Below are 24932 nucleotides of genomic sequence, written 5' to 3'. Positions count from 1 at the left end.
TGACAAAAAAACAAAATAAAACAAACAAAATAAATAAATAAAATGTTTAGTGCAGTTTAACAGTCAATATTCAAATGTTTGATCTGGCCAATCAGATGTGAGTGGGCATGGCCTTAATGTTTGAACTTTAAAACTTTAATGCTGAAACAGCTTAAGAACGAGCTCTGAAAACATTAAAGCCACGCCCACTCACGTCTGAAGTGGAAGCTAAGATGGAAGCTAAGCGGCTAAAGTGGAATATTTGAACTGTTTTACTGTAGAAACGTTCAGCCGCCGACAGTAACATCCAGTGAGGCAAAACATTTCTGTGATTCCTGTAATAAAATGAGCTTGTTGTTAAAGTGACGAGACAAGAAGCATCAGCGGAGCCGTTTTCAGCACATTAGGTCTAAGATTTAGAATAAATGTGTGTTTGTTGGGAACGAATTGAATAAAGGAGTGATCTGGATTTCCTGTGAACCTTTCAGTACATTTATTTCTGTAGGAAAATGATTAAAGTCCCAGTGGGAGAGAGATCCTCCTCACACTTCCACTAGAACTGAGGAAAACATGTGGATTTGACTCAGGTGGGGTTTTAGGTTGAGGTTAAAACACAGTCACACAGCACATAAAAATAAATATATACAGATAGAAATATCAATAGTGACCCAAAAATATAGAGAAATTTAAGCCAGCTATGAATTTGACTGCATTAGAAAACGTCAAACATCCGGGTGTTTATTTTAAAGTAAGAAACCACAAGTGCACTTTTCACCCAAAATATATCCTCTGAAAAATAGATTCTGTTTCAACATGTACAAATAATTCACACGAGGCAAAACATTAGGCCAAAAGTATTGGGACACCCCAGCCTATTCCATCTCTCACAGATCATCTCGAGTTCATCAGCACAAAACTCAGTTTGGAAAAAAGGCAAAGATGAAGGATTTTTATGGCTTTTATTATTTAAGAATTAATTGAAACCTTTATCACAATCATGAGGAACGTGGCCTGGAAACATCTCTGTACCTTTACCTTTATTCTAGAAACATCCTACATTCTACAGATTCTGCACACAGAATTACTGAAGTTCAGGGAGAAATGAAATCCGACTCCTCAGTTATCATTTTATTAAACTTTTACATGCAGTTTATTTCATCACAAAACCTCATAACTGTGTTAGAACCTACATAGAATCCAGCGTATAGAGGCCGAGTGAATGTGGTGTGGATTCTGTGGAGGGGCCTCATCGTATCAGAGACGCTGTAGAAGGACAGAGTTCCTGCACTGTGATCCACATACACTCCTATTCTGGAGGACGCTGGACCTCGGAGTGCAGTATTAATGTGATTGTGCCAAAAAGAGACAGAGGAAGAAGAACACACCAGACTCCAGGACTGACTGTTGTATCCAAACAAATGCTCATAACCGTCTCCAGTCCTGCTGATCTCTTTATATGAGACTGATATAAACACAACACCACCGCTCCACTCCACCTCCCAGTAACAGCGTCCACACACACTCTCTTTACACAACACCTGAGGCCTGTAGTCAAATCTCTCTGGATGATCAGAGTATCGCTGTTTTGTATCACTGCGTGTCACGACTCTGTTCTTCTCAGACAGAATGAGTTGAGGATGTGCTGTGTTGGGATCCAGAGTCAGATAACAGAAATCTAGAACAATAAAATGTGCACAGGTTTGATGTTAATCACAGGATTTATAATAAGTGTGTGTGAGACACCTGTGTGTGTTTCTGTTCTCCTAATGCTGCTCTACATGAACTATTTTAAATATTACACATCATCAGTCATCAGGGAGAAATGGATCAGATTTAGATCATCAATACAGACATGTTCACACTCTGTGTGTGTGTGTGTGTGTGTGTGTGTGTGTGTGTGTTACACCTACACTGCAGAAAATCTGCTCTGCTCTTTGGTTCTGAGGGTAAAATCATCTGAACTGCTGCAGCTGTTGAGACACAGAGACAAAATGGAGACTGAAAAATGATGTGGAAACATTTTACATCATAAATATGAAAGTTGTGATTCTTTGCTGGTATCAGACGCCTAACAACGGTGTCAGATAACTTTCCAGATCTGAATTAAAGTCTATCTAGTGTAATAGGTGTGTGTGTGTGTGTGTGTGTGTGTGTGTGTGTGTGTGTGTGTGTGTGTGTCAGGGAGCCACGCCCCCCTCGGTAGCTGTCACGCTGCCTCGCTCTGCTGCTCCCGGCATTAACAGGTGTCTCTCGTTACCGATTCAACATATAATCCTTCGTTCCGACATCACTAGTGTCAGACCTACTTTATGGCTACGGTGACCGACCTGACCCGAGACTGCCAGCATTCCCCGCTGGTTCCGTGGATTATATACCTTCCCTGTGGATTATATCCCTTCCCCTTGGATTATAGACCTTCCCTGTGGATTATATACCTTCCGTGTGGATTATAGACCTTCCCTGTGGATTATATACCTTCCCTGTGGATTATATACCTTCCCTGTGGATTATAGACCTTCCCTGTGGATTATATACCTTCCCTGTGGATTATATACCTTCCCTGTGGATTGTACCTGTTCCAAGGATTATGGCGGCTTTACGGACTCAACCCCCGTTACGGTTCGTACGCTCTCTGACTCGGTGTTGTGCTCTGTTTACCTCAATAAACATGAAAGAGCTACTCCAGCTTCCAAATTGTGGTCCATACCCTGACAGAGTGTGTGTGTGTGTGTTTGTGTGTGTGTGTGTGTGTGTGTGTGTTGTACTTACGTTTTAGAAAGAACGTTTAGAGACAAAATGGAGACTGAAAAATGATGTGGAAACATTTGGCATAAATGTGAAAGTTTTGATGATTTGCTGGTATCAGACGCATCAGTGTCTTTTTAATCTGCTGCTCATGCTGTCTCACAAGGCAGTGGAACACACTCAGAGGAGAACGCTATCTACCTTCTTCTGCATACGTGACCTCCACTTATTCCTGTTCCATGAAATTTCTCTCCCTCTTTACTGTGATATACAAATAAATCATTTCCAACACAACTATTTGTTTACCTTGTGGAGGGATTTTGTTGAATTCCTCCTGACAGATTTCCTCGACTCGTTTTTTCAGATCGGAGACCGATTTCTTCACTCCATCAAATGAGAGATGTTGATTGACAGTGAAGCTGGGTGAGTCGTCACATCCAGGAGAAACACAGAGAGACGGGAAACTCTACAGAGAGGAAACACATCATAGAGAAGGAAAAAAGTGGAGGAGAGAAACGAATGAATCTCAGACTGAATCAGACCAAAGACACACTTGTGATCTCACACAGGATCATTTATTGTTGCTGTAATGAGCTTTTAGGAGGAAACTTTGTGAGGAACAGCGCCCTCTGTAGATCAGACAGTGAGTGTTACCTGGAGGAAGTGGATGTGATCAGGTGTGTGTGAAAGCTGCTCCAGATCACTGACTCTCCTCTGAAGATCAGTGATCTCCTGCTCCAGATGTTTCAGGAGTCGTTCAGCTCGACTCAGATCAGCTTTTTCCTGAACTCTGATCAGCTCCGTCACCTCCGAGCGCCTTTTCACCAGGGAGCTGATCATCTCATTAAAGATCTTCTCATTATCATCTACTGCTGCCTGTGAACGCTTCTGTTAGAACACACACACACACACACCCACACACACCCACACACACACACACACACACACACACACACACACACACACACACACACACACACAATATATATATATATATATATATATATATATATATATATATATATATATATATATATATATATATATATATACTGAACTCTCACTGTGTGTGTGTGTGTGTGTGTGTGTTTATTCCTCACTTTTATAGTATCAACAGCCTGTTTCAGCTCCTGCACCTTCTTCTGCTTCTCCTGGATCCTCTGCTGGGATTTAAACTGCTCCTCCTTTAATTCATTCTGAGACCAAATAAATAGATATTTTTAGTTTAATCCTGGACTTGGTTTACTGAGTTTTACATGTTAAAATGTTGTGTGGGTTTTCTTAAGGTTCTCTGGTTTCCTTTCTTTTACAGAAGCTTGCAGGCAGGTGGAGTGGCAACCTGGATATTGTCCTGAGGTGTGAATTTAAGAATGAAGTAGTGGACGACTCTCAGGGTCAGAAGGTAAAATTTGTCTGCATTGATGGAGAGAGGCAGTGGATGGGTGTATTGTTCACAGGCCTGAAGGCCCATGTGAGAAAGAGGTTCTGGCATTAACGCTCCTGTGGGAGTGTGAAAAGGCTGTGCTGGGGTGAATGCTGCTGTTGATAGTGTTGATTGATTTCAGCCAGATAGAAGGATTTGAGTGAGTTTGACAAATTGTGACGTCTAGACGACTGGGTCAGAGCGTCTTCAAAACTGCAGATCTTGTGAGATGTTCCTGGTCTTCAGTGGTCAATACAGTGGACAATAATAAGTGTCTGCAGGTGACAGTGAAGCATGGTGGAGGTTTCCTGCAGGTTTGGAGTTGCATTTCTGCAAATGGGAAAGCGGTAGCTCAGCGGTTAAGACGTTGGATTTCTGAACAAAAGAGTTTGAATCCCACCACCACCAAGCTGCTACTCCTGGACCCTTAACTGCTCAGTTGTTTTAATGAGATAAATGTAAGTTAAAAAAATAAACTTCCAAAGCCTTGAGATGTGTTCATTTGAATTGTGGCTCTTTGGCACTGGTTATCACAGAAGGTCTCAGAGTTCATCAGTTGAGGGTGTGGTTGGCTTGCAAATGGAACCAGTGGTGCTACATCATATACTATATACTTAATAAACATGTTTAAAATAAAATATATTACAAATGATCAGAATTATCAGAAACAAAACAGATTTTCAAATAAAAAGTGTAAATAAAATTTAATGTCAACACCATAATAACAGTGCAGAAGATATTTATCATGTCATGTGAACACTTTATTAAATCCTGTAAGAATGTTGTTAGTTATTTAAAGTACACTGACTGGTCTGACCGGTTTCATACTTCTTTACAAAAGACTGAATAGAAATTAGATTAGAAATAGTATTTGTAGACATTGTAAAAGAATAATAAAGTTCAGATCTCACCTGTTTTTTACTTCTTTCTGCAGTAGTTGAAACTGTATCATGGCCTTTATGGTCATCCATCATACACAAGTAACAGATGAAGCTTTGGTCAGTACGGCAGTAGATCTCCATCAGTTTGTCGTGCTGAGAGCAGATCTTCTCTTGGAGATCTACACAGGCTTCAACTAACTTGTGCTTCTTAAAAGCCTGAGACTGATAGTGAGGTGTAAGATGATCTTCACAATACGAGGCCAGACATACCAGACAGGACTTGACGGCTTTGTGTTTTCTCCCAGTGCAGAAATCACAGTCCACATCTCCAGGTCCAGCGTAACAGTGAGCAGGAGAAGCAGCTTGGAGTTCAGTCTCCTTTAGTTTCTCCACCACTTCAGCCAAAATGTTGTTCCTGCGTAGAACAGGCCTCGGAGTGAAAGTTTCTCTACACTGGGGGCAGCTGTAGACCCTCTGCAGATCCTCCTGATCCCAACAACCATTAATACACACTTTACAGTAACTGTGACCACAGGAAGTAGTGACCGGATCCTTGAAAAGATCCAGACACACTGCACAGATGAACTGATTCTGATCTACAACCTCTGCCATTTCTTGTAGTCACACAATGAAACAGAGCGACTCTGAGTTTTCTTTCCTCTAAAATGAACTTTCTGTTTCTGTCTGCATCAAATAATGAGAGAGAGAGAGAGAGAGAGAGAGAGAGAGAGAGAGAGAGAGAGAGAGAGAGAGAGAGAGAGAGAGAGGGGGGTGGCTTTATAGAATGGGGAAGTTCAGACTTTAAAGGAAAAATGGCAGAAATGCAACAGGTGAGAATAATAGAATTTATAATGGATTCCTAATGGGTGAGTCAGAGGTGATGGTGGTGAGAGAAAAACTTCCTGAGATGATATGAGGAAGAAACTTTAAGCAGATAAAACTCCTCAGAACAGGAACCCATTCTTATCTGGGTGACACTGAATTTTTTAGTCCTTTGCATTTCATTTAGTGCATCAGACTCATACATGAGATTATTAAAAGATTTAAACTTTTATTATCATAGTATTTATTTATTTTTATTATGCAGATCTTTTTAAAGGATCGTGCTTCATATTTCATCTCAGTCTCAATGTGTTGCCCTTTTGGAAAATTAGTGGTGTATATTTTAATGTAATTTGTGTTCTCTGGTTTCCTCCTCACCCGCGAAGAAGTCAAGTCAAGTTTAGTTTATTTCTATTGCGCTTTTCACAACAGACATTGTCTCAAAGCAGCTTTACACAAATCAACAGTGAAGGTGAATGGTGTGTGTTTATCCCTGATGAGCAGCCGTGGCGACTGTGGCAAGGAAAAACTCCCTTAGATGTTATGAGAAAGAAACCTTGAGAGGAACCAGACTCAAAAGGGGAACCCATCCTCATTTGGGTGACATCAAGAGTTTGATCATAAATCTTTCAACAATACAGAACACTGGAGAGTGAGAACTAACATGAGTACTGGAGTATAAGATTATAAGTAATGTTCTTTCTGCAGTCTTTGGTATAAAAGTAGGAGCTACTGAGCTCAACATTTGTGATCATCACAGATCCAGCATCAGCTTCTCCATGCCAGAGCCTTTAAACACTCCAGGAGGTCCAATGTCACAACTCCACACATGTAGCGGGATCTAATTGGCACTGGTACGTCTCTAGATGGTTCGGGATGTTTGCGAGTTCGGCATCTACTTCTTCAAAGGTCCATAATCTTCACGAGGTGGGACGTGACTGGAGCTGGCCAAACCTCAGAAAGCCTCGGGATGGGGAGAGAAAGAGAAGCAGTGGAGAGGAATTAGCGTAGCTGCTGTTCATGATATTAACAGCACAAGTTGATAATGTGATGTGATCAGATGTTCTGGAGCACAAGGTTATGATATGATGTGTGTTATGTGTAGAACTCGCTAAAAACATACGTCTTTAATCTGCACTTAAACTGGGAGAGTGTATCTGAACCCCGAACACTGTCAGGAAGACTGTTCCAGAGTTTAGGAGCTAAATGTGAGAATGATCTACCACCTTTAGTGGACTTTGCTATTCTAGGAACTACTAGAAGTCCAGAGTTTTGAGATCTCAGGGAGCGTGATGGATTGTAGCGTGTTAAAAGACTGGAGAGATACATAGAGATAAACCATTTAGTGCTTTATAACTAAGAAGTAGTAGTTTGTAGTCTAATTGAAACTTAACAGGAAGCCAGTGTAGGGATGAGAAGATTGGGGTTATGTGGTGATATTTTCTTGACCTTGTGAGAACTCTGTCTGCTGCATTCTGAACAAACTGAAGCTTGTTTATTAATAATGCAGGACATCCAAGAACAAACTAAACATGCTCATTTTGACCACTAGATGGCAGACGATATTTTCTCATCACCTTTACACACTAGAAAGGGGCCAAACCAAAAAATGTAAAAACTTTAATGCTTTTAACGATTTTAATAACAAATCACTGGAGATTGGAACAGTAATGTTTGATGGAAACAGAGAAATTCACTTTTGTATTCTTCTAATATTGAAAGGTCAACCTCATCATGGGCCTGTTAACAAGCACCTCAGAGGAAGCATGATTGATAGATCATGGAGAGATCTGCAGGATTCGTTTCATTCTTGTGCATTTCTGCCCAGTGGTTGGTTGTTAAGGTTAAACATTAAATGTGTCTAAATGAGTGTCTACGTGTCTACCAATCAGGACACAGAACTCAACACTACTGTAATATCGTTATAACTTTTTTTCTAGCAAGAATTGAAAGCAAGTTCATGCACCAATAGGAGGGTTATAAACTTCCCCTTGAGGAATTTCAGCAGGTTTATTCTTCTTCTCCTCATTATGATCCTGCTCTCATCTGTAAACCCCACCAGAACTTCGCTGTTGTGCCTTTCCCCAAGACTCATTAATCTTCAATTACTCACCTCTGAGCTCTGGATTCCACCTCAGCTGTGAAATCTTTTTTTTTTTATTACATAACATCTGACATCACCTCTTAAAAAGGGACAGATTCCAGGTTGCAGCAATGGGTGTGGGTTCTGTCCAAACCAAGTAGGAGTGGCTTCTGTGTCCAATTAAGGCCTTCTAGGTTATAGTGGGTGTGGCCTATGTACCTGTCATTCTTAGTGAAGGTGTGGCCTGTTCTCTGTCTCTTTTTGTCCACTTAAAGAAGGTGTGGGTTATGTTAATGTCAGTCTTACTAAGGGGGTGTGGCCTATGTTTATGTCAGTCTTACTAAGGGGGTGTGGCCTATGTTTTTATCAGTCACAGTAAAGGAGGTGTGGCCTGTCCACTGTCTCACTCACAGTATACTTAAGAGTTGTAGCTTTTTGTCAGTCCAATTAAAGGAGGCGTGGCCTGTATGTGTTAGTCATAATGAAGAAGGTGTGGCCTGTCCAAAGTTATGGCCCATGTGTCTGTCAGTCTTAATGAAGAAGCCTGTGCCCAGCGTCACTTAGTTTCTTTAGATATCTATCAATCTTTCTCTGTGCTCTATCTCTTTCTGGCTCTGAGTGAGTGAGTGAGTGAGTGAGTGAGTGAGTGAGTGAGTAAATGAGTGAGTAAATGAGTGAGTGAGTAAATTAGTGAGTGAGTGTGTGAGTGATTAAATGAGTAAATGAGTGAGTGAGTGAGTGAGTGAGTGAGTAAGTAAATGAGTGAGTGTGTGAGTGATTAAATGAGTGAGTGAGTGAGTGAGTAAGTGAGTGAGTGAGTGAGTAAATGAGTGAGTGAGTGAGTGAGTGAGTAAATAAGTGAGTGTGTGAGTGAGTGAGTGAGTGAGTGTGTGAGTGATTAAATGAGTGAGTGAGTGAGTGAGTGAGTGAGTGAGTGAGTGAGTGAGTGGGTGAGTGAGTGAGAGAGTGTGTGATTAAATGAGTGAGTGAGTGAGTGAGTGAGTGTGTGAGTGAGTGAGTGAGTGAGTGAGTAAATGAGTGAGTGAGTAAGTAAATGAGTGAGTGTGTGAGTGATTAAATGAGTGAGTGAGTGAGTGAGTGAGTGAGTGAGTGAGTGAGTGAGAGAGTGTGTGATTAAACGAGTGAGTGAGTGAGTAAGTGAATAAACGAGTGAGTGAGTGAGTGAGTGAGTGAGTGAGTGAGTGATTAAATGAGTGAGTGAGTGAGTGAGTGATTAAATGAGTGAGTGAGTGAATGAGTGAGTAAATAATTAAATGAGTAAGTGAGTGATTAAATGCGTGAGTGAGTGAGTGAGTGAGTGAGTGAGTGAGTGAGTGAGTGATTAAATGAGTGAGTGAGTGAATGAGTGAGTGAGTGAGTGATTAAATGAGTGAGTGAGTGAGTGAGTGATTAAATGAGTGAGTGAGTGAGTGAGTGAGTGAGTGAGTGAGTGATTAAATGAGTGAGTGAGTGATTAAATGAGTGGGTGAGTGATTAATGAGTGAGTGAGTGAGTGAGTGAGTGAGTAAGTGATTAAATGAGTGAGTGAGTGAGTGAGTGAGTGAGTGAGTGATTAAATGAGTGAGAGAGTGAGTGGTTGAGTGATTAAATTAGTGAGTGAGTGAGTGAGTGAGTGAGTGAGTGAGTGAGTGAGTGATTAAATGAGTGATTAAATGAGTGAGTGATTGATTAAATGAGTGAGAGAGTGAGTGGTTGAGTGATTAAATTAGTGAGTGAGTGAGTGAGTGAGTGAGTGAGTGAGTGAGTGATTAAATGGGTGAGTGAGTGAGTGATTAAATGAGTGAGTGATTAAATGAGTGAGTAAGTGAGTGAGTGATTAAGTGAGTGAGTGAGTGAGTGATTAAATGAGTGAGTGAGTGAGTGAGTGAGTGATTAAATGAGTGAGTGAGTGAGTGCGTGAGTGAGTGAGTGAGTGAGTGAGTGATTAAATGAGTGAGTGAGTGATTAAATGAGTGAGTGAGTGAGTGAGTGAGTGATTAAATGAGTGAGTGAGTGATTAAATGAGTGAGTGAGTGAGTGAGTGAGTGAGGAAGTGAGTGAGGGAGTGAGTGACGAGTGATTAAATGAGTGAGGGAGTGATTAAATGAGTGAGTGAGTAAGTGAGTGATTAAATGAGTGAGTGAGTGAATGAGTGAGTGAGTGATTAAATGAGTGAGGGAGTGATTAAATGAGTGAGGGAGTGATTAAATGAGTGAGGGAGTGATTAAATGAGTGAGTGAGTAAGTGAGTGATTAAATGAGTGAGTGAGTAAGTGAGTGATTAAATGAGTGAGTGAGTGAGTGAGTGAGTGAGTAAATGATTAAATGAGTGAGTGAGTGAGTAAGTGAGTGAGTAAATGAGTGAGTGAGTGATTAAATGAGTGAGTGAGTGAGTGAGTAAATGAGTGAGTGTGTGAGTGATTAAATGAGTGATTGAGTGAGTGAGTGAGTGAGTGAGTGAGTGAGTGAGTGAGTAAAAGAGTGTGTGATTAAATGAGTGAGTGAGTGAGTGAGTAAACGAGTGAGTGAGTGAGTGAGTGAGTGAGGGAGTGATTAAATGAGTGAGGGAGTGATTAAATGAGAGAGTGAGTAAGTGAGTGATTAAATGAGTGAGTGAGGGAGTGAGTGATTAAATGAGTGAGTGAGTAAGTGAGTGGTTAAATGAGTGAGTGAGTGAGTGAGTGAGTGAGTGAGTGAGTGAGTGATTAAATGAGTGAGTGAGTGAGTGATTAAATGCATGAGTGAGTGAGTGAGTGAGTGAGTGAGTGATTAAATAAGTGAGTGAGTGAGTGATTAAATGAGTGAGTGAGTGAGTGAGTGATTAAATGAGTGAGTAAGTGATTAAATGAGTGAGTGAGTGAGTGAGTGATTAAATGAGTGAGTGAGTGATTAAATGAGTGAGTGAGTGATTGAGTGAGTGAGTGGGTGAGTGAGTGAGTGAGTGAGTGAGTGAGTGAGTGAGTGAGTGAGTGAGTGATTAAATGATTGAGTGAGTGAGTAATTAAATGAGTGAGTGAGTGAGTGAGTGATTAAATGAGTGAGAGAGTGAGTGGGTGAGTGAGTGATTAAATGAGTGAGTGAGTGAGTGATTAAATGAGTGAGTGAGTGAGTGATTAAATGAGTGAGAGAGTGAGTGGGTGAGTGATTAAATGAGTGAGTGAGTAAATGAGTGATTAAATGAGTGAGTGAGTGAGTGAGTGAGTGAGTGAGTGAGTGAGTGATTAAATGAGTGAGTGAGTGAGTGAGTGAGTGATTAAGTGAGTGAGTGAGTAAGTGAGTGATTAAATGAGTGAGTGAGTAAGTGAGTGATTAAATGAGTGAGTGAGGGAGTGAGTGATTAAATGAGTGAGTGAGTAAGTGAGTGGTTAAATGAGTGAGTGAGTGAGTGAGTGAGTGAGTGAGTGAGTGAGTGATTAAATGAGTGAGTGAGTGAGTGATTAAATGCATGAGTGAGTGAGTGAGTGAGTGAGTGAGTGAGTGATTAAATAAGTGAGTGAGTGAGTGATTAAATGAGTGAGTGAGTGAGTGAGTGATTAAATGAGTGAGTAAGTGATTAAATGAGTGAGTGAGTGAGTGAGTGAGTGATTAAATGAGTGAGTGAGTGATTAAATGAGTGAGTGAGTGATTGAGTGAGTGAGTGGGTGAGTGAGTGAGTGAGTGATTAAATGAGTGAGTCAGTGATTAAATGATTGAGTGAGTGAGTAATTAAATGAGTGAGTGAGTGAGTGAGTGATTAAATGAGTGAGAGAGTGAGTGGGTGAGTGATTAAATGAGTGAGTGAGTGAGTGATTAAATGAGTGAGTGAGTGAGTGATTAAATGAGTGAGAGAGTGAGTGGGTGAGTGATTAAATGAGTGAGTGAGTAAATGAGTGATTAAATGAGTGAGTGAGTGAGTGAGTGAGTGAGTGAGTGAGTGAGTGAGTGAGTGAGTGATTAAATGAGTGAGTGAGTGAGTGAGTAATTAAGTGATTGAGTGAGTGATTAAATGAGTGAGTGAGTGAGTGAGTGAGTGATTAAATGAGTGAGTGAGTGAGTGAGTGAGTGAGTGATTAAATGAGTGAGTGAGTGAGTGTGTGAGTGAGTGAGTGAGTGAGTGAGTGATTAAATGAGTGAGTGAGTGAGTGATTAAATGAGTGAGTGAGTGAGTGAGTGAGTGTGTGAGTGAGTGAGTGAGTGAGTGAGTGATTAAATGAGTGAGTGAGTGAGTGATTAAATGAGTGAGTGAGTGATTAAATGAGTGAGTGAGTGAGTGAGTGAGTGTGTGAGTGAGTGAGTGAGTGAGTGAGTGAGTGAGTGAGTGATTAAATGAGTGAGTGAGTAAGTGAGTGAGTGAGTGAGTGAGTGATTAAATGAGTGAGTGAGTGAGTGAGTGAGTGAGTGTGTGAGTGAGTGTCTAATCTACAGGCTGGTTAATTCTGTGGAATGTTAAGACGAATGTTATCCTGTCCCCTTTAGAAAACAGTTTTTTTTTAACATTTCTTAATTTAATTTTTTCCTCATTGTTGGAAAATCCTTCAGATCCCTCACTGATGAGCTCCAGCTTCACTCCATTACTCCTCCTTCCATTACTCCTCCTTCCATTACTCCTCCTTCCATTACTCCTCCTTCCATTACTCCTCCCACCAGCCTGAACTTTCCTTTTTTCCAAAATAATTGTTGTTATTTGAATTTATTGGCTCATGTTCTAAAAAATGTTAATAGCTCATGTCTCATGTCATGGATGTGGGTCTCTCTGTCCTCGCTGAACTGTATGGAGAGAGAGAGAGAGAGAGAGAGAGAGAGAGAGAGAGAGAGAGAGAGAGAGAGAGAGAGAGAGAGAGAACAAGTGAGAGAGCGAGAGAGAGAGAATGAGACAAAAATGAGAGAAAGAGAGCGAGAGAGAGAGAGAGAGAGAACAAGAGAGAGAGAGAGAGAGAGAGAGAGAGAGAATGAGACAAAAAATGAGAGAGAGAGAGAGAGAGAGAGAGAGAGAGAGAGAGAGAGAGAGAGAGAGAGAGAGAGAGTGAGAGAATGACAGAGAACGAGAGAAATGGGGGGGTGGGGGTAAAGGAGCAAACCGTCGCTTGGCCCAAGTTCATGCCTGCTAGTGTGGGAACATGACCTACATAAAGCTCTGGATTGGTTGCAGATGCGGCTTGATGGAAGTTTGGAGGGAATTCCACATTGAATCAGCAAAAAAAAAACTAACATGCCTCTCAAGGGTTTCTGTTGCGTAAGAATCCTTAGATCCTCGTACACACGTACACACACACACACACACACACACACACACACACACACACACACACACACCATGATCACGATGAAACCTTGAGAAAACTTGTGTGTGTTTGTTCCACAGATCCTTTATGGTTTCTGGTTGATTCCTGAATCATCTGAGCAGGTTTTGGGGAGCATGTTTATTCCACCTAAGACATCAAGTAGAGATAAAAACAAGACATTTATACGTGAAAAAAATCACTTCTTTCTTCAAGAGCGTGACTCAGTGAAGCCACTCGCTCTTCCAAATACTGTGTTTTCCAGAAGAGCTGCCATCCAGCAGAACGCTTTCCATTTCCAGTTCCACTGCGTAACCGTAGCCCAAATGAATAAACAGCTTCTCGGTAGAGAACGGCACGCTACACAGTCTCAGATCAGGTGCTGGCAAAGGCTCATGCTGCTCTCTTGTGCTAAACAATGCTAACTTTATTCAATTCGTATTGTTTGTGTGGGTTGTTAATGCTAGCATATTAGCATGTGTGGATAATTCGGTGTCTAAAAAAATGTGGAGACGCCGAGTCTTTTATGGTTTTTTAAGAAAATGTATGTTCTAAGATTTGGACAGTGATAACTGGAAGAAAGTGAGTAAAGAAAGTAAGAGTGTGTAAAACTGATCTTAATGCTAAAGGAGGATTTTTTTTCCCAATGAAAATAAAGTGGAACATCTAGAAATTTTAAGATTTAAGATTTTTAATCACACTTTTGATGTCACCAAAATGAGGATGGGTTCCGCTATTGAGTCTGGTTCCTCTCAAGGTTTCTTTCTCATAACAACTTAGTGAGATTTTCCTGGTCACAGTCTCCATGGTGCTCATCAGAGATAAACACACACCATTCACCTTAACTCTTTAATTCTGTAAAGCTGCTTTGAGACAATGTCTGTTGTGAAAAGCCCTAAAGAAATAAACTTGACTTGACACCTGGACATTTATAGATTTTGTTTGGTCAGAGGAAATCTTTATCCCGTTATATTAATTTGTTGCATAGAAACAAAAGGTACATGCACATGTCTCCCAGAAACGCAAGGATTTCCACACTTTTCACTGTCCATGCATATTTTTTCATTATATTTAATCTAAAAATTTCATATTTTTTTTTTTTTATCGTATATGTCTCATGTCAATAAGGACGGCTCTCAGTAGAGAAACTGTATATAAGGGTAAACTGAGAAAAATGTGTCTAAAGTAAATGAGATGTATATTCGATTTGATTTATCAGGGAGTGTCATAAATGTGCAGATAAATAAATACACAACATATAAATATAAAGGCTTTGGGCAGTGAAAATGTGCAGATGTTGTGCAAACAACTATGAGTAGATATAGAGTATATATATATATATACACAGTAACTCACAAAAGTGAGTACACCCCTCACATTTCATCTTCTCAAGGGACAATACAATAGAAATGAAACTTGGATATATTTTGGTTATTGTGCAGATCGTGTAGCAGAACGCATTTACTGTCCTCAACATACGAAACATTATGAAAATACCTCAACATACAGTCATTATTGTGTAATAAGCTGCCAACAAAAGTGAGTACACCCTCAGTGATAACAGCTGTACGTCATGTAAAAGTGCAAAACCACAGGTTCTATTCATCATCTTCATGTTTTTGTCAGCTTGATAGAACCATACAAATGTGTGTATCTTGTATTAGAGCAGATCAAATTTTGTGCTTTGAGTTCAATTCTCTCATACTGACCACTGGATGTTCAACATGGACCTCTAAAGAGTCTCTGGTGATGTGAGAATTAGAATTGTTGCTCTCCACTAAGATGCCGAGGCTGTAAGAAGATCGGTATCACCCTGATACTTATGGTCATACAGAGGTTCTCCAACATGGGTTCCACTCGGAACAGACCTCACAAGGGTCCATCAGAGAAGTCGAGTCCCCGTGCTGTGCGTCAGGTGCAGAAGCTGCTTCAGTAAAACAGACACATGAGTGCTGCAGAGTTGCTTTAGAGGTGGCAGAAGCTAAAGGTCCACTTGTCATTGATCAGACTGAACGCCGCACACAGCAACAAGTCGATTAGCAGGCCAGAAGGAGCCTCTTCTGAAGCTGCTCACAAGAAAACCCGAAGAAAAACCTGTCCAAGAGCATGAATTACTGGAACCATTTGTTGTGGTCTGATGAGACGAAGATAAACTTGTTTGGTTCAGATGGTGTCCAGCATGCGTGGCGACGCCCTTGTGAGGAGAACCAAGAAACATTTTGTGGGGATCCTCAAGCGGAAGGTGGAGAAGCACCATGTTTGTAACATCCAGCAGCGCCGTGATGTCATTATGGAGGAGTGGAAGAGGATCCCAGCAACAACCTGTGCAGCTCTGGTGAATTCCATACCCAGGAGGAGTAAAGCAGTGCTACATAACAATGGTGCTCAAATAAAACTAACACATTGGACGCAGATTTGACGAGTTCACTTGTGGTTTTCAGAGGACAATAAATCTGTACTGATGAACAAACTGCACATGAACTAAAATACATGCAAGTTTCATTTCTATTTTATTGTCCCTTGAGAACATATAATAAAATAGTTACTGAAATGAGGGGTGTACTTACTTTTGTGAGATACTGTATATATAAAAATTTTTAAATTAGAATGTGTGCAGGATGGATGTAATTTACAAAGTACAGTCAACCCCCGATAAGTCCCCCGAAAATTTGCGTGAATCCGCAGTGGGACCAAATGTTCAGGAACGTTAGGAATAACATTATAAACTATGTTTTCACTAACAAATTCCATCAAATGTTTTAAAACCTATTATTGTATTATTTATTTTAAGTGACAAATAAAGCATTTATGTTCATTACTTCACATTCTGTTGAGTTTAAATCACAAAGGAAGCAATTTCCGGAGTTCTGGGGGACCACTGTATATTTAATTCTATAAGTATAAAATATATGAAATATGTAAGCCAGTACTCAATATACAGTTTATATATAGATAGACTATATAGATATATAAATCTTTATATACAGCTATATAAAGATGTACTAGGAGATGTGAATTTATTGTTAAATATCTAGAGATAATACAAATTGTAAAAGTAAACAGTAGTAAAAAGCATCAGTAAGACATCAGTATCCTACCAGACACACGTATATGTGGATAAATTAAAGTACGCTTTGTTGACAATTTGATTGACTGTAAGATAGGGCATGTCTCATGTACATCAGATGTTGAGCACAAATTGGGGTGTGTCTCATGTAAATTTATGCATATTAAGATCAAATTGGGGCATTTCCTATGTAAATTGGGTGTATATTAGCATAAATCAGTTCATGTTCTATGTACAATAAATGTATGCTACAAGGATATTGGGGCGTGTCTCATGTACATTACATGCATATTAAGAGGAATTTGGGGCGTGTCTTATGAAAACTAGATGTATATGAGCATATATCGGATCTCATATATACATTATTTACATAAAATGTATAATTTATTGGGGCATGCTTATGTTAATTAGACGCATGTAAATTGGAGTGTAAGAAAATGTAAAGTTGATGTTATAAATGATAAAATACCTCATTAATTAATTTAAATAAAGAAAAAAAAAAGATTCAAAATATCGCTTTGATCTTTAGGTTCTTTTGATGCATTTTAATTTGTTACAAAAATTTACTGAAATACTAATTTTATTCATTTTATTTTTACAGTAAATACAAAAAGAAATAAAAAAAATGAGTAAATATCAATATTTGTTTTTATAAATAATAAATAAATTGTTTATAGCAAGTTTTAAAAGAAAAGAAAAGTTTTTTTTATATAGTAATATATATTTTTGTTAAATAAATAATAATAATAATAATAATAATAATAATAATAATAATAATAATTTGTTAAAAGTGTAAAGAGTCATTTTAAATTATAATGTGTAATAAAATGTGTAATAATACATTTAATAGTATTTAGAATAAATCACTCATTTTAACTAATTTAATTTGATTTGAATGTGATTTGTAATCAATGTTTTGAAATTGTTATTAATTGCATTTATTTGAAAACATATATATTACCGTTTTAAAGGTTAATAAGAAAAGTTGATATAAATAAATAAAAGATGGTGATGATGGTTATTACGATGATGATTGGAGAGAGGAATTTGGGGTGAGCGTCTGCCTGACAACAGGACTCGCAGTCAGTTATTTGGCTCTATTGAGCCGTTGCTTGGTAACAGTTGGAGATTTGGGAGGTGAAAGTGTTCTGATGTGAACAGTTGTGCTTTTTACTGAGACGTCATTCCCCCTTTTTCACTGCACGGCTTTGAGTCGGGAGAACATCTCAGGATTTGTACATTCTAAAGAGAGCACAGAGCAATTCTCTTCTCGTGTTGGAGCTGACGCTCCTGAGCAGCGCTGAGGGTTTAATATCTGCAGGTCTCCGTGCTCGGGAATAAGTAGGTTATGTGACATGGTGTAACCAGTGTCTCACTGAAAGTTTATTTAGAAATTACATTTCCTCCTGATTTAGTCATTACACAGACCCGAGTCTGGAGCAGTTTCTTATCACAGTGTAGACGTCTGTTAACTACGGTGGCTGAGAAGTGCAAAACACATTAACTAAAATGTGAACTAAATCCGAAAACAAAATAACAAATCCGAAAACACAACGACAAGTCAGACAAAGCGAAAAAGGGAGGTACAGTGTGTGAATGAAACACTTACAAATCATTGGACGAGACACCTGTCATTCAAAATATACAGGAAGTATGAAATCTTATAACTTGTACATGTGTCCGTTTACTTTAAACTATTTTTCTTTTTTATTGGATTAGTGCACCATTAAATATAAGAAAATAACAGAAGTAAACAGAATCAGGGAGAAACTGAAATGAATTCAGAGCTACTTTGAGGAAGGACATTCATATGCAGTGATGTTGGAGATGCTGCAGAACATCATCACATAAAGATCCGTTTCTACACTTTTACACAGACGTTCCAACTTTCTCCTGCTGCAGACTGTTACTGCACACGCTTTATGGTCTGATCTCCATAACTGGCCTTACCAAAAGGTTCCCCATTCAAGAACTTTTACTGTGAAGACATTATCTTTGGACTTGTAATGAACAATAACAAAGACGACTTTTATTTACAAAATCGAAATACTTGAAACTGAAACCAAAATTCTTTGCATTTTATAATGAGATTATTTATTTCACAAAAACCCTTAAAGTGTTTACTTTGATCCTTTATTTTATTTTATTATTATTATTATTAATATTATTATTATTATTATTATTATTATTATTATTATAAAATTTTTTATTTATTTCTATCTATTTTTTTCCTCTTTCCCCTAAATGTGTGTATATATTTTTGTATTTTCATGCACCTGTTCTGTTTATTGTAATGTAAATTGTACTTGTTATTGCCACAGTGTTTGTATATGGTTAATTGCTTAATGAATAAATAAATAAATAAATAAATAAATAAATAAATAAATAAATAAATAAAAAGACTTCTGTTATTTTATTATATTTAAAGGTGAAATAATCGGAAAAAAAATATATCCATTATCTATCCATCCATTTATTCAATTCAAATCATGTATCATTCATCCATCTCTCTATCCAACCATTCCTTAAAATGAAATACATAAAAATGAACCCCTTATCCAGCCAACTCTCTATCCAATACATCTATTATTTACTCTATCTATCTATCTATCTATCTATCTATCTATCTATCTATCTATCTATCTATCTATCTATCTATCTATCTATCTATCTATCTATCCCTTAATCCAATACATCTATTATTTATCCATCCAACCATTCATCCATACATCAATATATCTATTATCCATTCCTTCCTCCCTTCATTATTAAATACAACCAATAAATCCATCATTCATAGATTCCATCCATCAATACATCCACTTTCATCCATTCATTATCCATCCATTCATCAAGTCAAACAAAATCTTCTCTAGATCAGTCAGGTTTCTGGCCTGTCGCTGAGAAACACGGAGTTTGAGCTCCCTCCAAAGATTCTCTATTGGGTTTAGGTCTGGAGACTGGCTAGGCCACGCCAGAACCTTGATATGCTTCTTACAGAGCCACTCCTTGGTTATCCTGGCTGTGTGCTTCAGGTCATTGTCTTGTTGGAAGACTCAGCCTCGACCCATCTTCAATGCTCTAATTAAGGGAAGGAGGTTATTCCCCAAAATCTCGCAATACATGGCCCCGGTCATCCTCTCCTTAATACAGTGCAGTCGCCCTGTCCCATGTGCAGAAAAACACCCCCAAAGCATGATGCTACCACCCCCATGCTTCACAGTAGGGATGGTGTTCTTGGGATGGTACTCATCATTCTTCTTCCTCCAAACACGTTTAGTGGAATTATGACCCAAAAGTTCTATTTTGGTCTCATCTGACCACATGACTTTCTCCCATGACTCCTCTGGATCATCCAAATGGTCATTGGCAAACTTAAGACGTGCCTGGACATGTGCTGGTTTAAGCAGGGGAACCTTCCATGCCATGCATGATTTTAAACCATGACGTCTTAGTGTATTGATTTTAAACCATGACGTCTTAATGCTCTATATTTTAAGAACTTTGAACTACTTATCCATGCTTTTATTACTTCACGTCTCGATTATTGTAATTCGCTCTATTATGGAGCAAATCAATCTCTGATCGGACGTCTTCAAACAGTACAGAACGCTGCAGCCAGACTTTTAAGAGGAAAACAAAAGTTTGATCATATTAATCCGATTTTAACTTCTTTGCATTGGCTACCTGTAAAATTGCGTATTGAATTTAAAATTCCAGTTTTTGTTTTTAAAGCACTACATGGTTTAGCGCCTAAATACCTTTCTGAGATTTTATACCATCATAACCCCTCTAGGAACCTCAGATCAGGCACTCTCGGAATGCTCTTTATTCGTAGAACGAGGTTAAAGCATCGTGGAGACCGAGCTTTTGCAATAAAATCACAATCACTCTCTTCTTTCAAATCAAATCTTAAAACACATCTTCTAAGCTCTTAATCTATTCATTTATTGCTTTCTTTGTAATGTTTGTAATGTATACCTGTACCTGTTCATTCTAATTTGTACAGCACTTTGGTCAACCCTGGGTTGTTTTTAAATGTGCTTTTATAAATAAATGAATGATGATGATGAATGATATTACCAACAGTAACCTTGGAAACGGTGGTCCCAGCTCTTTTCAGGTCATTGACCAGCTCCTCCCGTGTAGTTCTGGGCTGATTTCTCACCTTCCTTAGGATCATTGAGACCCCACGAGGTGAGATCTTGCATGGAGCCCCAGTCCGAGGGCGATTGACAGTCCATTTTAGCTTCTTCCATTTTCTAATGATTGCTCCAACAGTGGACCTTTTTTCACCAAGCTGCTTGGCAATTTCCCCGTAGCCCTTTCCAGCCTTGTGGACGTGTACAATTTTGTCTCTAGTGTCTTTGGACAGCTCTTTGGTCTTGGTCATGTTAGTAGTTGGATTCTTACTGATTGTATGGGGTGGACAGGTGTCTTTATGCAGCTAACAACCTCAAACAGGTGCATCTAATTTAGGATAATAAATGTAGTGGAGGTGGACATTTTAAAGGCAGACTAACAGGTCTTTGAGGGTCAGAATTCTAGCTGATAGACAGGTGTTCAAATACTTATTTGCAGCTGTATCATACAAATAAATAGTTTAAAAATCATATATTGTGATTTCTGGATTTTTTTTTTTTAGATTATGTCTCTCACAGTGGACATGCACCTACGATGACAATTTAAAACCCCTCCATGATTTCTAAGTGGGAGAACTTGCAAAATAGCAGGGTGTTCAAATACTTATTTTCCCCACTGTATCCCCAGATCCACTATTCATCCATTCATCCATCATTACCTTCTCATCATCATTCCACAGATCATCTTTTACCTGCTTTACTATTCATTCATCCATCCATCCATCCATCCATCCTATTCCTTACATGATCCCTCTTCAATTGCACATTAGTTTTCCATCTGATTTCCATCCATCCATCCATCACCTTCTACCTTCTTACAGGAGAAGACAATGTGTTTACACAACTTTCTTTCGGCTTCTCCCATTAGGTGGCGCCACAGCGGATCATCCGTATTCATGATTCGCATGTTTGATTTGGCGCATGTTTTACGCTGGATGCCCTTCCTAACACAACCCTCCCCATTTATCCGAGCTTGGGACTGGCACTGAGAGTGCACTGGCTTGTGCCTTCCAAATGGCTGGGGCTGGTTCCCTAATTTAAATAAATCATAAATTCTTCCAAAAGTAAACAAAAATTTAAAATTAAAACCATTGGTTTTTTTGTAATTAAAGAAGCAGAAAACAATATAAAAATAATAATTAATAACAATAATAAATTAATGTTATGTAATAAAATGTAACTATTAAATAAACAAAATAATTTCAATAAAATATTTTACATTTATTTGGTTGAAAAGCTTTTAGCCGAATGAGACAGAACTGAATGAAGGTTCAGCAGCAGGAGTTAAATTCACAACCTCCTGAGTAATAAAGAATCATGCAAAGGACCAAGAGGCTACAAGGTTTATAAAACATTACATCATTATAAAGTAAGTATGAAGTTAGTATTCTAATCAGCAAGCTTATCATGCTAATCAGTGAGGAAACCTTATTATACCTGCCTGGATATTATCCTCAGCTTTAACATGCTCGTTAGTTTCAGTTCTCTAGATACTGTAGGAACCTAAACCATGTGTGAGAACAGTTCCAGCGTGACTCAGTTACCCTCCGGATAACATCACACAAGCGGATTTAGGAATGTAATGTCATGATTTTTACAGAAACATGGCTCAACGACAACATTCCCAGCGGCACCGTTGAGCTCGGGGGTGGCAGTGGACTCTAGTAAGCGCAGAGATGGAGGTCTGTGCATTTATTTTAACAAATCCTGGTGCACGAACTCTACTGTAATTGAAAATCATTGCTCTGCTCGTTTCGAGTATTTGATGATTAAGTGCAGGCCCTTTTATTTACAGAGAGAATTCTCCGCCATTGTTGTGACTGCAGTGTACATTCCTCCAGGCCATTTCTTCTCTACAGCAACAGTTTCAGGATACTGACTGGAACATGTTTTGCCTCACAGGCCAAACTGGACTCTCAAACAGACAAGAACATCTACACATCATCTGTTTTGGACAGATGCATTGCATTGACAATGTCACTACCATCAAACAAGTGAAATGCTTTCCTAATCAGAAGCCGTGGATGAACTCTGAGGTCCGTCTCCTGTTGAAAGCAAGAGATGCTTTTAAATCGGCTAATGCTGAGGACTAAAACAGAGCCAAGGCCAACCTGAAAAGAGGTATGAGGAGAGCCAAACATACATACAAACTCCACAAAGAAGAGAACTTTCAGAACTCTGACTCCAGACGCATGTGGAAAGGCATCCAGACCATCACAGACTACAAACCGCCACCACAATCTCAACCAACCAGCAGTGGCTTCCTACCAGACGAACTCAATCACTTTTTTGCTCGTTTCGGACTTTTGCTTACAGTCCACTGTCTCTCTCAACAACAGATGTCTATTCAGCGTTTAGCAGAGTGGACACATGCAAGGCAGCTGGCCCGGATGGCATACTTGGACGTGTTCTCAGAGCATGCCCTGGATAACTGGCACAGGTCTTCACTAACATTTTCAACCTGTCACTGGACCTAGCCACAGTTCCTACATACCTGAAGACTACAACCATTAACCTAAAACCTACACCCTACACCCTACACCCTGCAACCTAAGCACTCAGCTGCCGAATGCCTGAATGACTTTTGCCCAGTTGCACTCACCTCTATTGTTATTAAGTGCTTTGAGGAACTGGTTCTGAATGACCTCACTACGGGCCTCCCACCTACACTAAACCCACACAGGTTTGTCTATTACCCGAACAGGTCAACAGAGGATTCAGGTTCCATGGCTCCTCATTCAGCCCTTAGCCACCTGGATAAAAACAACACCTACATCAGAATGCTTTTCATTGACCTTAGTTCTGTGTTCAATACAATCCTTCACACTGTACTGATCACTAAGCTCAGTGACCTGGTTATCTTTGCTTGCAGATGGATTCTGGACTTTCTCACCAACAGACCTTACTCTGTTAAGTTGGGCAAACAGGTATCCTCAACCTTCCTTCTTAACACTGGCATCCCACAGGGCTGTGCTCTGAGCCCACTACTTCACTCCCTACTTAAGAGCTCATTGTGGACTTTCAAAAATCTAACAGCAGGAGACACTTTCCAGTCTACATTAATGGAACGGAGGTAGAGAGGGTCTCTAGCTTCAAGTTCCTGGGTGTTCACAGATCCTCAGAGATGTGAACACCCAGGAACTTGAAGCTAGAGAGGGTCTCTAGCTTCAAGTTCCTGGGTGTTCACATCTCTGAGGATCTGTCCTGGCACCAGAACACCTCTTTGGTTAGGAAGGCACAACAAAGCCTGTACTTCTTGAGAAGCCTTAAGAAAGCTTATCTGTCCCCAGGGATTTTAATGAGTTTTTACAGCTGTATCATTGAGAGCATCCTGACCAACTCCATCACTGTATGGTACTGAGGCTCCACTGTGTGTAAACATAAAGCTGTGCAAAGGCTGGTCAAAATCGGCCGATACATCACTGACACCCAACTACCTGCCAGTGAGCATCTTCACCACAGCAGATGTTCTGCTCAGAGCTCATAACATCATCAAGGACTCTTCACATCCCAGTCACAAACTGTTTAACCTCCTTCCATCAAAAAGGGGATACAGGAACATACGCACCAGAACCAGCAGGTTCAGAGATGCCTTTTTTTCATCCACCATCACACTACTGAGCTCTACACTACACCACTAGATCACTGTATAAACACTGTATAAACACTGTATAAACACTGTATATAACTTCTGTACGATTCTCCACATGATTTTTATACTCCACATTCTCTACACATGTTGTGCCTCACACACATCTGCACTATTTTATTTGAGTATTTGTATAAACACTTTACTGTACATCCTGCCCAATATTTCACATTCACATATATACATATACAGTGGGGAAAATAAGTATTTGAACACCCTGCTATTTTGCAAGTTCTCCCACTTAGAAATCATGGAGGGGTTTGAAATTGTCATCGTAGGTGCATGTCCACTGTGAGAGACATAATCTAAAAAAAAAAAAAAATCCAGAAATCACAATATATAATTTTTAAACTATTTATTTGTATGATACAGCTGCAAATAAGTATTTGAACACCTGTCTATCAGCTAGAATTCTGACCCTCAAAGACCTGTTAGTCTGCCTTTAAAATGTCCACCTCCACTACATTTATTATCCTAAATTAGATGCACCTGTTTGAGGTCGTTAGCTGCATAAAGACACCTGTCCACCCCATACAATCAGTAAGAATCCAACTACTAACATGGCCAAGACCAAAGAGCTGTCCAAAGACACTAGAGACAAAATTGTACACCTCCACAAGGCTGGAAAGGGCTACGGGGAAATTGCTATACAGAACTACACGGGAGGAGCTGGTCAATGACCTGAAAAGAGCTGGGACCACAGTTTCCAAGGTTACTGTTGGTAATACACTAAGACGTCATGGTTTGAAATCACGCATGGCACGGAAAGTTCCCCTGCTTAAACCAGCTCATGTCCAGGCACGTCTTAAGTTTGCCAATGACCATTTGGATGATCCAGAGGAGTCATGGGAGAAAGTCATGTGGTCAGATGAGACCAAAATAGA

The 24932-nt window shown here is 39.4% G+C and overlaps 1 protein-coding gene and 1 long non-coding RNA gene across 2 annotated transcripts; one reads left to right on the top strand and one right to left on the bottom strand.

Moving 5' to 3' along the window:
* Positions 1-701: 701 nt before the first annotated feature.
* LOC310729599 (tripartite motif-containing protein 16-like) lies at positions 702-5743 on the bottom strand. Its single transcript, XM_083547992.1, has 6 exons — positions 5059-5743; positions 3825-3920; positions 3379-3612; positions 3031-3190; positions 1890-1949; positions 702-1654 (listed from the first exon to the last, which is right to left on the bottom strand). The coding sequence occupies exons 1-6, from the start codon at positions 5638-5640 to the stop codon at positions 1119-1121; spliced, it is 1668 nt and encodes a 555-aa protein (XP_083404118.1). The 5' UTR covers positions 5641-5743; the 3' UTR covers positions 702-1118.
* A 7096-nt stretch (positions 5744-12839) lies between these two features.
* Positions 12840-13869, top strand: LOC310730288. The gene is made up of 2 exons (XR_014534790.1): positions 12840-13172; positions 13274-13869. It is a non-coding gene; the product is annotated as an uncharacterized lncRNA (long non-coding RNA).
* Positions 13870-24932: the final 11063 nt, after the last annotated feature.

Source organism: Silurus aristotelis (genome assembly GCF_946808225.1).
Source record: "Silurus aristotelis genome assembly, chromosome: 8".
In the NCBI taxonomy this organism is placed as follows: domain Eukaryota; kingdom Metazoa; phylum Chordata; class Actinopteri; order Siluriformes; family Siluridae; genus Silurus; species Silurus aristotelis.
This window is presented reverse-complemented; position numbering and strand designations above follow the sequence as displayed.